Source organism: Otolemur garnettii, unplaced genomic scaffold (assembly GCF_000181295.1).
Source record: "Otolemur garnettii isolate 467f Iridium unplaced genomic scaffold, OtoGar3 scaffold00017, whole genome shotgun sequence".
NCBI lineage: Eukaryota > Metazoa > Chordata > Mammalia > Primates > Galagidae > Otolemur > Otolemur garnettii.
In genome coordinates, this window is record NW_003852412.1 from 22,211,503 (window position 1) to 22,227,028 (window position 15,526).

At 38.2% G+C, this 15,526-nt stretch overlaps 1 protein-coding gene across 9 annotated transcripts in view; it reads right to left on the bottom strand.

The window, feature by feature from the left end:
* Nucleotides 1-15,526, bottom strand: part of MEF2C (myocyte enhancer factor 2C) — a 172,145-nt gene that overhangs the window by 68,063 nt on the left and 88,556 nt on the right. For all 9 annotated transcript variants that reach the window (XM_003785968.1, XM_003785969.1, XM_023510873.1 and 6 more), the window contains one exon: nt 9,960-10,163. In XM_003785968.1, coding sequence (XP_003786016.1) covers nt 9,960-10,163 — 204 coding nt within the window. The remainder of the gene's footprint in view (nt 1-9,959; nt 10,164-15,526) is intronic.

Consider the following 15,526-nt stretch of genomic DNA (forward strand, 5'->3'; position numbering starts at 1 on the left):
TGTGTCATAGGTGCGTGTGTATGTGCATGCACCGTCTGTGTGTCATAGATGCGTGTGTATGTGCATTCACTGTCTGTGTGTCATAGGTGCGTGTGTATGTGCATTCACTGTCTGTGTGTCATTACATTCACTAGTTTCACTTTTGCTTTAAATGGGAATAAATGGGAATGACTGGTTTAGCCTATTAGGTTATTGTACTCATCATTCAGGGCCTTGCCCTTCATGTAAAAGGCACCATGAGATGTTTTCAAGTGCTCCTGGTTGCAATTTCTCTTTCTCCTCAGTTAGCCCACAAAATTTTGTCTGTATCTTACTATGGTCCTGATCACTGGGAAATCACAGTCACAGATGCATTAGAGTAACTCGCACAACGCTTTGGCAAGTAAGTGGTCTTCGTGTTCACCAGGATCTGCTGAATGAAAGAACCATTACTGCATGTGTTTTGTCCACACCAGGCTACTGGCCCTGGGGGGCAGTGAACACATCATAACCGTTTCATTTCCCAAGATGCAAAGCACAGTGCCTTGCATATAAACTTCCTAAGTGCTGCTGGGAAAGAAAAAATCTTTGTTAGATCTTCTTAATTTATGCAAAAAGCTGTAGCTATTACAATGCAATATTTATTGCATAATATGCCGATGAGTATAAAATGTTAAATCATCTCAAACTAAGAATCTGCTTCCTTTGGTTAACATTATTTATTCCTAGATCTTTTCCCTTCACTTGGAAAATAAAACCAATTTTTATAAGTTAACAGTTTACAAAGGGCTTTGCCATATTTTATAATCTGTAATCCTGACAACAGCCCTGTGAGGAACTCAGGGTAGGCCATACTGGGCGGGGGGGGGGGGGATCTGTCACTGCAGCACGGCAAGGTTCTGCAACTTGCCTCAGGTCAGAGAATCAGAGAACTCAATTTTTAATCTCTGTCTTTCCTCTGCATTGGTGGGGCTTTCAGAGCCCCATTTCCTAAAAGTAAAATTTAAAAGATGAACTGTCATAATAATGCTTCATCAATATTCTCTAGAAACATCACTTTGTAGCTTTCTTTCTACCCACATGAAACTAATGCAGAACCACCAAGGTTAAGGAGAACCAATCGTGAAGCCAGGATGAAGAGAAAATCCTGCACATACCTAATTAGGAAAAATCGGAAGTATCTGTGTGCACACAAGCTCATTTCTTTCCTGTTGGAAAAGCTGAGAATGGACCTAGCTTGTTTCTACTCCCTTCCTACTCACCTCCTCCAGGGCACTTACAGCCTCCCTGCTCCCTCACCCTCTCTCTCCCTTGCGCCACAAAAGTACATCGATTTTTAACAAATATTGGAGTAAAGGCTGAGTGACTCAGCTCTCCTGGCTGGGGTTCTCAACCCTGGCACAGGTCCTGACATACAGTGGGCAGGTCCCAAATGCCTGCTGCGGGAATGAAAGGTAAAACAGTCACCGGCACCCTCTCCGGCTTGCACCCTGTATTAGGCTGTGCCCAGTACTGAGCCAGTGATCTACATGAAAATGAGCACCAGAGTCACCAGCGTCACTGTCTGCTGTCCAGTAGAAGGTTTCTTCCACCATGCACAGGTCTGCGTGGGGGTCACTGGTCACAGGAGACTATTGAACACTTGATATGTGACTAGTACTGAAAAACCGAACTTTTAATTTTATTGAATTTCAGCTAATTTCTATTGATACAGCTACATGTGGTAAGTGATACCTTACTGATTAGAAATGTGGCTGCCTTACCCCAAAGAGAATTCACATTTGTAACTGTCATACATAGTTGCTAAATACCGATTAAAAAAATGTGTACACGTCTTAAGAGATCTTGTTGGAAATAAAATTGATCACTCACAAGAAAGTGTACGAACTGCAAGTAAAATGGATGTGCAGCCTGTCTAGCTACTCCTGACCAGTAACGGCACCTTCAAGTCAACGTACAGAAGTTATACACAGATAACTTAGCCCCTTAAAACGTGTATATATTTTTTGTATCCTCTGTATATCATTTATTTCCAGATGTGCACAGCAACATTAAAAGAGGTTAGGTTTCTAAAACTAAAAAACAAAACAAAAAACAGAGCCTGGAGTTGGTTCTAGAGTCATAGCTCATTCTCAGGGTGACTCTGATCTGTTTTTCTGTCTAAGAAATGGTTTCCTTGAGATCACAGTAATGGCATTTGTGTGTGATCAATAAGTAATTTGTATGCTATTTTGACAAATAAAGTATCTAAATCAGAAATTGTGAAATAGGAGTTAATGTTATTAATTCATATATCTGCTTTTTCTTTGTAGTAATTTCTTTTAGATGTGGGCAAAAAACCCAAACACCCATTGTACAGTTTACTGTTTACAGTGTTTCTTATCTTACAACGGAAGCTCTAAATAGTTACTGAGTTTATTTACTAAAACATAAAGATAAGAGATTTAATTGATATGAAGAGGTTTTTCAGAATCTAATTAACCTCCCAGCTAGTCATTAACTCCATGACCTTTAGAAATAATTGACAGAAATTTCTTTTTCCCTTATTCAGACGTTCTTTCAGGCAGCTGAATTTCAGGGCAACACAGAATACATCAAGGCTATGGAGACATGACTGGATAATATATGCCAGGCAGCTATGGTAAAATGGCATCATTTTCCGAAAATATAATCTCTCCACCTAATTCGCTGTACATGTATACAGCATTTACTTAATTACAGTCCTTTTAATGACTGAGTTTTATTAAGTCTTTTCCCAGAACATCCTAAGGATTATTTTGACCACTCTGCCCCCATGGCACACAGGCACGTCCTCCAACCAATCACATCTCACTTCCTGACCGTGTCTGGACTTGGACTCTGAATCTTTCTCAGTGTGGGCATCGGGCAGCCACTGCCACACACTTGAGTGCCCATAAAGGAGGAGACCAGGCCAGGACATGCAGTGCTGATAACCTAAGTCCCTCACCTCACTCAGTGATGCTGGACCAGGAAAACCTAAGTAAGACACTTGCTTTAACAATTGGTTTCACTGAATATCATTTTTAAGAATCTATATTAAGGTGTGGTCCTAATAGACTGTATGGCAAAATATATTTTATGGTATGATTCTGACCCTTAGTAAAATTACGAAGAAATGGTCAACGTATGTCCTTTGAGATTTCACACTGAAGGAAATGAACGCTGGGAAAGGGAAGTCCAGGTCCTTGCTATTCCAAATTTGCTTCCTAGGTCAGGGGCGTGAACATTACCTGGGAGGTAAGAGAAATAAAGAATCCTGAGCCTTGCCCCTTCCAATCAGCATTGCTGCAAGAACCCCGAGGACTCAGACCAGGCCCCAGGCATTTTGTTTGAGATCCATTGATCCTTGTTGCCAAATCCTGGCCAAAGTACCCACAGATTGCTTCTCTCTTCTCTAGGAAATCAGAGCACTGATGTCGGAACAATATTTACCTGTCTTTTCCAACAAAGAATAATTTGTAAATTTTATTTATGGTAATCAGCTATCCCAAAGCTCGCCACACACATATAGGGAAAACGGGAAACTGTAGCTAAATGTTAATGAACCTTTTGTTTACAAAACAGTCCTACAAAATCTTTCTCTACATGTTGATATATAAATATAAAAAATTTATAAAATGTGATGTGTGTTTGTAAATTTTTCCTATGTAAGGTGAACTTTGGGATAACCTGTATATTAAACGTGTACCATGTGCCAGACATGGAGCTGGCAGCTAGAGTTACAGGAATGAACAAAATACTATTGTCCTTCAGGGAAGGGAAAGACATTTCTAACTAAAACAACCACCACCACCACCATCACCCAACACCGGAGTAAAGAAACTGAAATAAACACTCCTTTGGCAACTGGAGCCATTACCTTTTATTCTGATTCTAAGTAAGACTCAGAATTATTCCTCAGACTTTACTTTTGAGCATTTCATGACTATACATTCAGGAACTAATCCTGAGGAGGTAAGAATATTCTACTCTTTTATATCTTATTTGAAAGAATCTTGTCTTTTAAAGACAAACAATGTTACTTAGGTGCTAGCAGGAACTAGAATGCAACCTTAGTTCAAATATTCTGCTTACTACCAAGCTCCTCATGCCACGAAATCCGTAAACAGCACTAAAAATAGACAATCACGATCAGGCTATGTACTTTTTTCCTTTCACTTTCAGGCATTGGGAGGGAGGGTGGGACCACGTGAGGACTGGAGTGTGTTCTAGTTCAAGAAGGTTGAAAACAAGGTAAAACAAGGATGATGATAAACAGTAATGATTAATATTAACAAAGAAGTTGCATCAGTCACAAAGCCTATATTTTGAACTCATCTTTTCTTCTACTATTAAATAACGCTGTTGGATGAGTGCTAATGCCTACAGACTATTGGAGCCGAGTAATACAGAGATGGCAAGAAATTCCATTTTACTGTACAGTGCATGTAACTCGAGTTGTAACTACCATGCACATTATTATTTGTTCCACAATCATTATTTCCTTAATAAATGAGATGTGAAGCAGCTTTTTATGTTTACAGAAGTCAAATTAAGCTAGAGAAGTATTTTTAAAAAGAAAATAGCTCTTCAAATTTCATCTATAAAAATCATTGTGGGATAGTTGTAAGAAATACGAATACGTTTAAAAATTTTAGACAAGTTTCTTCTTTTAGACTTGGGAGAGCAAACAGAAATATGATTTACAGGTAGTGGTAAGAGTCTTTTAAAGCTATATAAACAAAAATAAACATTAAAATTAAGGGAAAGATGCAAAAACTTTTTTTAAAAGAAAATCACTTCCTCCCCCTCCACAGAAGCATCAACACTGAAGGCTTAAATCTTCATAGAATATACTAATATTTTGTTTATTTTTCAATACTACTTATTATCTTTCCAATCATAACCTTCAACTAAAAAAAACCAAAACACAGCCCAGAAGGTACTCCCTGGCTCCGATAGCTGGTGCTTTCTGTCAGTTTGGTCAACTTGCAAATGTTTTCCAACCAGGTCGTGGACTCTGTGGCTCTTGGTTTAGGCTACAGTACCAGGCTATAGTTCTTCCTAAATGCACACCTCAAATTTTATACTGAAGAATTAATCTTGGTGTTAATTTGAAAACACAATGAGTTTAAATACCTGTCTTGGTGTTTTTTGATTCTGCTTTGATATAGTATCAAATTTCAATGAATTGCTTCACTAGAGCTATAAAATACTTTTTCATACTTTAAATGTGTAACTTTATGCTATAGGATCACTTGGTTATACAGGTGTCTATAAAGTTCATGCACAATTTACTATGTTTTAAATTGCACACAAACTTTATGTCCACCTGTGTGTCTCTCTTCATGTTTTATTCTATAAATATATTCTCAGGACCTAACACTTTGGGATTCATGTTAAGTGCTGAGAATATGAGAAAGAGCAAAACGTGTATAGCTCCTGCCTGTTAGGAGTTTAAAATTTAATCTAGTGTGGGAGAGGCAACTGGGTAACAACTTCGAGGTTGCTCTGACGGGGCAAATAGAACAGATTAGTGGTGTCATGTATAGTAAAAGCGCCTACCACAAGTTATGGAAGGCTTCAAGGATGACTTTCCAAAAATATAAATTGAGACAGGACTTGAATGAAGGATAAGTAACAGCCAAGCCTAGAAAGAAATTTGAAGACAAAATGAATGGAGTTTGGAGAGTTGAAGGATAAAAGTCCTTTTCGTGTGGCTCGAGTACAGGATGGAGGAGGTGGTGGGGAGGTTGACTGGAGGCAGAGAGCTGAAGGGACAAGAGATACAGTCAAGAGGTAGAGGGGTTGGAGCACACATGGACTCGGGAGCCTGGATCACATACGCATCTCTGGGCACCCCATGGCACCAACAGCACTCAACAAATCTTTCTTCAGAGAATGATTGAAAGAAGGAAAATCTACAAATGATCAAACTAATAAGTGGATGTGCCTGTTCTCTTAAGACAAGTATCTGTCTATAATATACACCCATACACGTATGGCATGCACAGACATAATCTTACATACCTATATTTTTGTAAGTATAAAATTGGAAACATTGCTTTAGGTATAATGAAAGTTCAAGTAAGGCAGACACACTTTCCTATTTCCTACCCATTCCCAAATTTTGTCACACTGTAAAGAAGTTCAATTCCATTATTTGCTGCATTTGTTTTTCAACAAATATTGCACTTATCAATTTTTACCAAACTATAAAAGGATGTTGGCTTGATGATAACCTTCAGCAACACTGTGACACAACAAAGGCCTTATAAGCTATTTTAACAGCTTTCTGTTCCCAATTCAGGCCTTACTTGTAAATGTGCAAGAAAACGCTTTGCTGCAACAAATGCAATAACATTTAACCAAACAGGAGTCAGGATTCAGGTGACAGTGACATTTTAGGTAAACAGTTCCTCTCTCCCTCACACACACATACATGCTTGCTCACACACACAATCCTTGCCTCTGAAAATAAAAGCCACGGATCCTCTATGGAGACAGTTATGAATCGCAGGTTACTTTTTCAAGAGTTACATCCATCTTTGAGGACTTTGCACCTGACTTCCCATCCACCCTTCATTACTGGACTCCTGGCCCACCCTGCATGAGCTGCTCATCAGAACCCGAGTCACCGAGGGGGTGAGCGGCTCCTTCCTGCCTGGGTGCCTCGTGATATGCCCACATGGACTGTGGATAGGTAACACCGGTAAGGAGGTAACCCGGCAGGGCCTCCAAGGCTCACCTGGAGTGACCTGGAAGAACACATGCCCTGTATGAATGAGTTCTGTCAACTGGTTCAGCCTACGTCTTCCTATAAGCAGCTTGTGCCACGTTAACGAGGGTATTGCTCCCTTGCCCTCCAGCTGTTCCCAAGCTGACTTCTGCATATATGTCTTACATCCTCAACAAGACCGCCTGCCTTCTGCTGTTGTGGAGTTCTGTGCACAGTGCTCTGTACGCACTGGTGCTTGCTAAATCTCTGCTAGGTGGCCCGTGAGCTCGTCCTGTGGGACCCACAACCTTCAGATCATTCTGTAGCACTCAAGACCATGTCTTCCAGGAACACAGCCCGACCTAAGGCAGGTGGGTCTGCTCCCTCAGACAACCAGCTAGTGACAAACGGGGGGAAGGAGCAGTTCCACCACGCTGTCGGAATCCCAACCGAGCTTCCACTGTCTCACAAGCTGGCGAATTTGGGAAAATATCCAGTATGCTTGTCACAGAGTTAAATAAAATGGACTTTCTTCAAAGGAAGTGCTTTTAATATAATAACTGTTTTTGTTTTTTTTTTAACCAATGGATTAAAAATTTAACACATTTACTAAATCTGGCATATTTATATGTTGTATCTAAACAGATATTCAGGCTGCATTATAATATAATAATAAAAAAAAAAACTATCTGAGTCTGTCTGTTAAGCCTTTGTGAGTCTTTGTGCCATTGTAGCAGTGGTGCTAATTACCAAGCAAAGACATGATAATTATGCAGAGCTTTTTTGCTAAAAGAAGGAATCTTTTTAACACCCACGCACTGCAGTTTCCTATGGCCCTGTAACACTACTCTGACATGGCCCAGAAATGTGTATTTCAGTCTAAATTCTGGAAATGATATTATTTCTATCTCCCCACCCCCCATCTTTTCTTTTTGTGAGTAAACTGTTTTTAGAGGATTAAGGGAGAGGGGTAATGGTCCAAAGGGGAAAGATAAAACTAATGACCCTTTATGAAACATATTATGGTCCTCATTAAATCTACTCAGTTCAATGTATTCCATTAAATTAAAATAAATAGGATTTAACATTTTACCCAGGAGTAGTAACCTCTGTTAACTTTCAACTGTATGTTAGATCCATTCTAAGAAAGGACCCCTCACGTCCCTGATGAATCAGTGGTTCTTTGCCTCCAACACAATTCATGTTTCCGTGCTGCATAGGCTTTCAAATTTAACGTGTCTAAGGAATACTTGGGCAACTTGTCATCAATGAGGCTCCCAACCCAGATCTCCCCTTCTCCACCAAGTATCTCAAGCATCCTAATTTCAATGATCAATGCTTTCAAAAATACTCCACATCGGGGTGACATAAAGTTTTACCCCGATTATCGGTCTTTCCTCCTTTCTCCCTGACCTCTGTTAGTACTGAAATGTGGAAAAGCTAGTTATGTAAAGAATGCGTGGTTAAGAGATGGGCAGGGCCAACTCACAATGTGCTAGACTTACACGTCACGCTCATTCAAAAACCTGAGCTGTTGCATCTCTAGATTTGGCTTAGGAGTTCTAGACTGACTTTCTGAGAAATTCAGAGCTTTTAACAATTGAGATGAAAGGCAAGAAAATGGTACTGCTGCTTTATTCTCTTTTTTAAAAAAAGCATCACTTTAAAAAAACTGTAACGTTGCAAAGGACTTTCAAATTCAGTGCCTTCATGTTTGAGATGAGGAAACTTGGTCCCAAAGAGGCAGCTGACCTGCCACTCAGCCCGATACAAGACAGGATTCAAATGAGGACCTCTGACTCCCACCGAAGGCTGACTTTCAAATATCTACCTGTCTCGAAATACAAAAGTTTCATGCAGTCTGTAAAGGTTTAAGTAACCTTTAAGTCATGTGTTACTGATCCAAACTTTCAGAAGATGAATTTCTAGATTTTAAACTCTTTAAAGAAAGCAAATTAGAAGTCAACATATTCCCCGACTGGTTCGATACGGTTTCTACCGCAATTCACATTACATTACAGCTCTCGCAAGATCAAAGCAAACATAGAATTCCAGGGATTTGTCAGTGAAAAACTAAAAGGATGCATAGTATTTGAAAAGTATGTGTCGTATTAGGTGTGTTTATCACTTATTTCTCAATTTTATTTTTAATTATTATGGGTACATAATAGTTTGCTTATCATTGTTAGGAAACATAAAATAAAATAGCTCAATCCTTTGGAGAAATTTCCAAATAAAAGCAAAGAAATGAGAATTAGTCTTAGACAATTATAACAGGTATAAGTGAGACAGATGTGGGAGGCATATTCACTTGATCAGTATCAGCACCACTTTAATATGAAACCACTCTAAGCAATGGCAGGAATGATGTCTACTCTGGCAAACTGACTCTAAGTGAATACTTCTGAAACATTTATTAATCTTCTTTTAATTCTAGAAAAGCAGGCACAAGCTAGGTAAACAAGAGCAGAAAAACAGATGCAGAAAACAGGCAGATGGGAACTATTCTCACTTTGCCTATTTTTAGTTTAGTAGTTTAGCCTAGGAAGGGTCCTACAAGGTATTTAAACAGGATATACACTGAAGGTGTTTTAAAAAGTTTCAACCCCAAACTGGAAGGCACGTTATTTGTGCTAATGAAACATGAGGATTGATGCTAACTTCAAATGCTTTCAGGTTTTAACATCATGCTTATTGGTTTTTGGCAGAATAAAATGTTTTAAATCTGACTTTGATTAAACACTGAGCTAACATTTAGCAGTTTATTTTCATCTAATTTTTTGATTCCATGTATTTTAGCAGTTTTCACTGCAATATATATAATATGATAATTTTGGGGAAAGAATATTTCTTGAGAATAATTGTCTTTACTCTTTTGGGAGAAGGACTTAGAAAGGTGAGACATAAAGTGAAAAACTGAACGTGTGAAGTTGGCGTTAGTGCCTTTTCACATATATATATTTTTCTTGAAGCTGCTGGGAAACTTAAATGCATCACCAGAAGTCATCTAAAATGCAGGTGAGTTACATGCTGGCCACAGTTCCCACCCTGGTATCTTGGCCCACGTGGGGAGGATGGTCACTCCCGAAGGATGTCTTGCACTGCCCCTATCTTCGTATCACAAAGTGTCAAGAAGGGTGGAGTCACAGTTGGAAACATAGCCCAGGGTACATCCCCTGGCCCTGGAATATCTTAGGGCAAGGAGACGGTGTGAGCACTAGTGCGGGCGGGAGGGGAGGCCTGAACCCGAGCACGCGCTCACCTCCACGATGTCCGAGTTTGTCCGGCTCTCGTGCGGCTCGTTGTACTCCGTGTACTTGAGCAGCACCTTGTCCATGTCGGTGCTGGCGTACTGGAACAGCTTGTTGGTGCTGTTGAAGATGATGAGTGCGATCTCACAGTCACACAGCACGCTCAGCTCGTAGGCCTTCTTCATCAGCCCAAATTTCCTCTTTGTAAATGTCACCTGGAAAAAAGAAAGCAGGCAAGGTCTTTTATTTATTTTTTTTTAATTCATGCATGACTTTTTTTTTTTTAAAGCAGTTATTTTTCTTTTCCCTCCACAAAACCATGGTGTATAGTTGTTAGTGCCCTTGGGCACTGACACATTTGGAAAGAAAGCAAATAAATCTAGAACTAATTTCTGCTTAGAATTTGAAAATGTGTGACTACTAGCTTGTTGTGGAATGTGAAACTGTAAATGCAAAGATTTAATATACTGCATTTTTAATGAAGGCAACCAGGAAACTGGTCGTGTTTCTTCAAGCAATTTAAAAATTAAAAAAAATAATAATTCTAGCATGGTTAACACGTCTCCCACTTTGTGGGTTTGGAGCTTGATTTTTCACCACTTGAAAACTGGACATGACATTCTAAACTTACCAGTAGCATTTTAGATCGGTGTAAAAAAAAATCTTAAAATGTTTAGTCTCATACCATTTAATTAAAAACACTGGAAGGTATACGACTGTGCTCTCGGACAATGTTGCATTCTGTTTTCTACAAATCTAGCTTGGAAGTATGTTAGTCATGACACAGTTAGGGTTATGGTTTCATTCTTTTGTGTCTCTCTCTTCCTCTCCAAGGCAGAAACTGCACTGTTAACTTGGACTTTTTCTTCTTTTAATCTCATCTATTACTAAGCCTCATAATTTCTCCCCTCAAAATCTCTCTCAGGTTCACGTTTGTTAGTTTCCCTGGGTGAATCCATTATTTAAGTTCATACCTCCACACTTTTGGACAGCCTAGCAGCTTCCTGTCCTAGATGACCTCCTTGCCTGGAATCCTCCCCTCCTCAACTCATCCCAGTCTACAAAACCTCACTCTTCAGCTCCTTTTCCCTAGCTTGAATACTTCCTAGCTGCCTATCCTACCAAATGCAAATATGTATTTCCACTCTTCCCAATTTCAACCCTCTCTCAATTTAAACTTGAGCTTGAACCTCTCCCACCCATAAGACATGAACACTTTTTTTTTTGGAGACAGTCTCACTACATCACCCTGGGTAAAGTGCTATGGCATCACAGCTCACAGCAACCTCAAACTCTTGGGCTCAAGCGATCCCCTTGCCTCAGCCACCCAACTGGTTGGAACTATTATGGTTCCTGGTGTCTTTCTCTTTGTCTCTATACACCCCAGGGACATCTTCCAGTCCTGCATCTATCAAATGTACCAGGAATCTCAAACACTCCAAAGCTCAACTCCACTATCGTCCCTCTAGAATCTGGTCTCTCTTCCAGACACCTCATCTCAGCAGAAACTCAGTCATCCGAACTAGAAACCTCAGAGTGAATACTGAATTCTGCTCCCCACCCCTGCCTTCATCCCCACAACTAAACAAATCTGAGTTGACAGCAACTGTGGACTAGCAGACAGAAAACGTGACCTCCCTGTCTCTTTATTTTTGTTAATATTTACTGTTTTACCTACTTCTCTTTATTTTTCCCTGATAGCATTCTCATATTTTATAAGCTGCGTAATTTTGTGTAATTTTGCATGGTTCTTCCCCTACAGCACGCGATCCACAAGGGCAAGTACCGTTTTAATTTTGCTCACTGCTGGGCCCCTCATGTACAAAGCAGTAAACACACTCGAGAACAAGGTTTTATATCATAAAAATCTGTGATATAAAACTTACTAGGGCAAACTATTATGCGAATTCTTTAGAATCACTGAGTTGATGGATGTTATAAGAAAATTATGTGGTAACTTTTGTCATGAATTTTTTTGCATCTCATACACAGAATTTTTGCAAGATAAACTTATACTTTGCTTAAAAATGATTATATTATTTTATCCACTTTGGCAGTGAAGGTTGCACAGTAGAAAGCAGAGGTCTGGATTCAGAGGACTTTGGATTTGAACGTAGAATCTGCTCTTGGCTAGTCACGAGAAATTCACTCAACCTCTTTCAGTTTGATTTTTTTCATCCATAAAATGGAGATAACACCTATCCCTAGGGTTGCAGTGAGGATTGCATAAAATCATGTATATATAGCATCAAGCACAGTACTTGGAATAGATGCGAGTAAATTTTAGTTCTTATTCACTTCTTAGTTGACTTAACTGGAAAAGAACTAACAATGAATTTGTCTTGGTGGCTTGGAGTTCAATAATTACAGCCATTTGCAGATGCTACTATTCTTACAGAAAGATGAAGCTGAATTATGCTCACTGACCATCCTTTGGAAAATAAAGCACTTAGGTATTTACAAATGCTAGTGAAGATCTACTCAGATATGTTATTTACATGTCAACTGGGACAATTCTTTTGGTAGTGACTGTCAGTGTCTTACTTTCTATAATATTTTATGTTTTATTGACTGTTTTTCTAAAGCTCTCTGAGAAAATGCAGCTAGCATTTCATTTTCATATCTGATTATCATACTCCCTTAGAAACTTTTATTCTGGTTCATTCAGATGAGTCATGATTGATAGTGAGGATGGGCTAAAGACTCATCTTTTTGGAACAGATAAAGAAGCACGATCTTTAAATACGCAGACTTATACACAATGTCTTAATCTTTCTTTTAGATCCAATTTGGATATGAAACTCTAACTGCTTATTGGTATTTTATTTAGTGAAACAGGCTACAGAATACATTCAATATAGAAGGCAATGGCCCAAAATAACCTTCATACATCTAAAACCACTGTTAATCAGACTTCATGACCACAAACTGTAGGTGGAATGTCTCAATACGGTATGGCTTCTGTTACACTCAGACCTCAGAGTTTAGCACGTTACAACACTCACCATCAAAGTCCATTTCAGTACAGAAATATCTTTAAAGTCACTATTTGTGTTTACTTTTAGATGCTCCTCTACTTCTGTGTAACCAAATAGACTGCTGGATAATGCATACTTATTTAATAATACCTGTCAAAAAGTCAGCGCATAGAGCTACTTTTCATTAAAACTAAAAGCTGAAATGATGACTATATTAAACTATGTAAGAGAATCTTCAAAATCTACTCTTAATTGCTCTAAATTTAATTCTATATTGCAGTTCGTATTCTTCATAATATACTCAAAATGTATTTTATAATGCTTTTTCTCATTGTTCATAGTTAGATAAAATTGTTTTTGAGCATTAAGCTTTCTAAAGAGATCTGAGATATTACTCTTCTTTTAAAATATGCCACTCAATGACAAAGATTTCAATTCGGAGCTTTTATACTTAAATATAATAATGCATTGCAATGATTACATTTTTCATAACTTGATAATAGTTTGTAATGGGGACAAGTCCATATTTCTATTTAAATAGCATCCTTTGAAACTTAGGTGAGACAGAAAGCTGTCTTTACAGTAGTTGGAAAAAGCTCTTTTCCAGTGTTTACATCCGTCAAAGTGCATTATTAAATTAAATCAAAGAAACAACATGAGATAGATGCATGGAAAAGAAGACTATTCTGGAAACTTGACTATTTTATGTTTTTTCTTTACTTTTTGAATCTTTAAATAGTCCCAAATGTGATGATGATGTTGTTATTAAAAAAAAAACTTTTGGTATTAAGTTCTGGAGTAACCCTTTGTTTTAAAGATAGGCATTACATACTAAAAGTTGACAATGGCTCTAGAACTTACTTGGTATATGGACCAGAAATTTCAAGCAGAATTTGAAATTGAGAAAAAGCACATTCCAGCTCCATGGAATTCAGTTATAAAAATTAAATTTGTTCACGAAAAACATAAATATTCAGCTGAGTTTCATTGATCATTTTCTACGTAACAGACTATATGCTAAGCAACATTTACTGAGTGTTCTCCACGTCACACACTTGTGCTGGGGGCCGTGGCTTCTAGATAAAATTATGTCTTTTGTTCATGTCACTTCCTTGTCGCTGAAGAAAAATTCACTTAATTCTGTAACACTTGAAAGATATTTTTTTTAATTTGGAACAAAATGCATTACTTGGCCAACAGAGCTCTTTTTTCAGTCATGATCTGAATTTGTATTTTTATCTAGAGTTGGGTGAATTCAGTTCTGTTTTTAGATCAACATTTTCTCTAGACTGAGCAAGAAAAATAATAGTCAATGTTAATATATAGTCCCATCCAGATGAACAGGAAGTGAAATCCACCGTACTAGTTTTTTCTTATCTTGCGTCTGGTGGAAACTGGTTATTTCCCTCTGCCTTTCCATCTTGCCCCTGGCAGGCTCCCTCCATGGTGTGAGACTTAGTTTCAATGCCAGCTTTTCCTGTGACACTTTCATTGTCACACTGAGATGAAACTCATTCCTTTTTCATAGCAGACCTCCAGCACTTTTCACACTCTTTATTATCAGACTTCTTCTAATACCACACAGTTAGTTGTTTATGAGTCTTTCTCTCCTCCCAGATTTGAAATCCCCGAAAATCCTAACTCAGGCCCAGTGGACAGTCAGTGAACGTTTTCTGAATGAGTGGATTATGCAATGAACTTACTCTACTTTAACGTCGGAATGTCTCAATATACTGTAGTTTTATTATATGTCAGAAGTACTGGTAGATATTTTTTACTTGCCTTTTTTGATAATATCTCAAAAATAAGAGATTCTACATACATATATATGCATATGTTTTACTAAAACATTAAAACATTTTAGCTTCATCTTAGGAGAAAGTAATTATACTACCTTGACTACCTTCTTGAACTTACAAGAGAGGACTAAGGAATGTCTGGAGAGAAGTTTATGTGTGTATGTGCTGTAGACTTCAAGAAAAAAATATTTTAAAAAGTTCAGAGAAAAGTGGTTTTTAATCCCTTCCCTGGATGATTCATCAAGAAGGATGGAAAAGCTTGAAGATAAAAATTTAATTTTACAGTCACAGGGCACAGAGATAAAGGGGAGGATCTAAGGGTTTGGAATGATTATGTTCATTTAGCAAAAATGTATTAAACTTTCTGATGAGTTTAGATTTCCAAAGAATATGTATTTGGAAAAGAGTCTGATGAAATTCTCATGTACAATATTATATACTTGCGGTGGCTGGTAGTAATTTCGTTGGTATAAATAGGGCTAAAGAACGATACTTAATGAGGTTAAATTAATTGATCAATGTTCAGTTTAATGGAAAATCTCTGGTAAAGAACCATGGAGTTCATTCTGTACCTTCCTGTCCCAGGCAACATTCCAACCATTGGTTTAGGTGAAGATATGGCAGGCCCGCTTATCAGATCTGCATGTAACATGAATCTGGGTGATAGAGCCAACCCAATATATGGTAGAGTCTATATTTATAGCTCTTTCTGCAGGCTTTAGAAAGCTGGGTCACAAATAACAAGGTGAATGAGCGGGGATAGTTTTAAATAGTGAGTTCATATTTTTAAAAAACAACTAC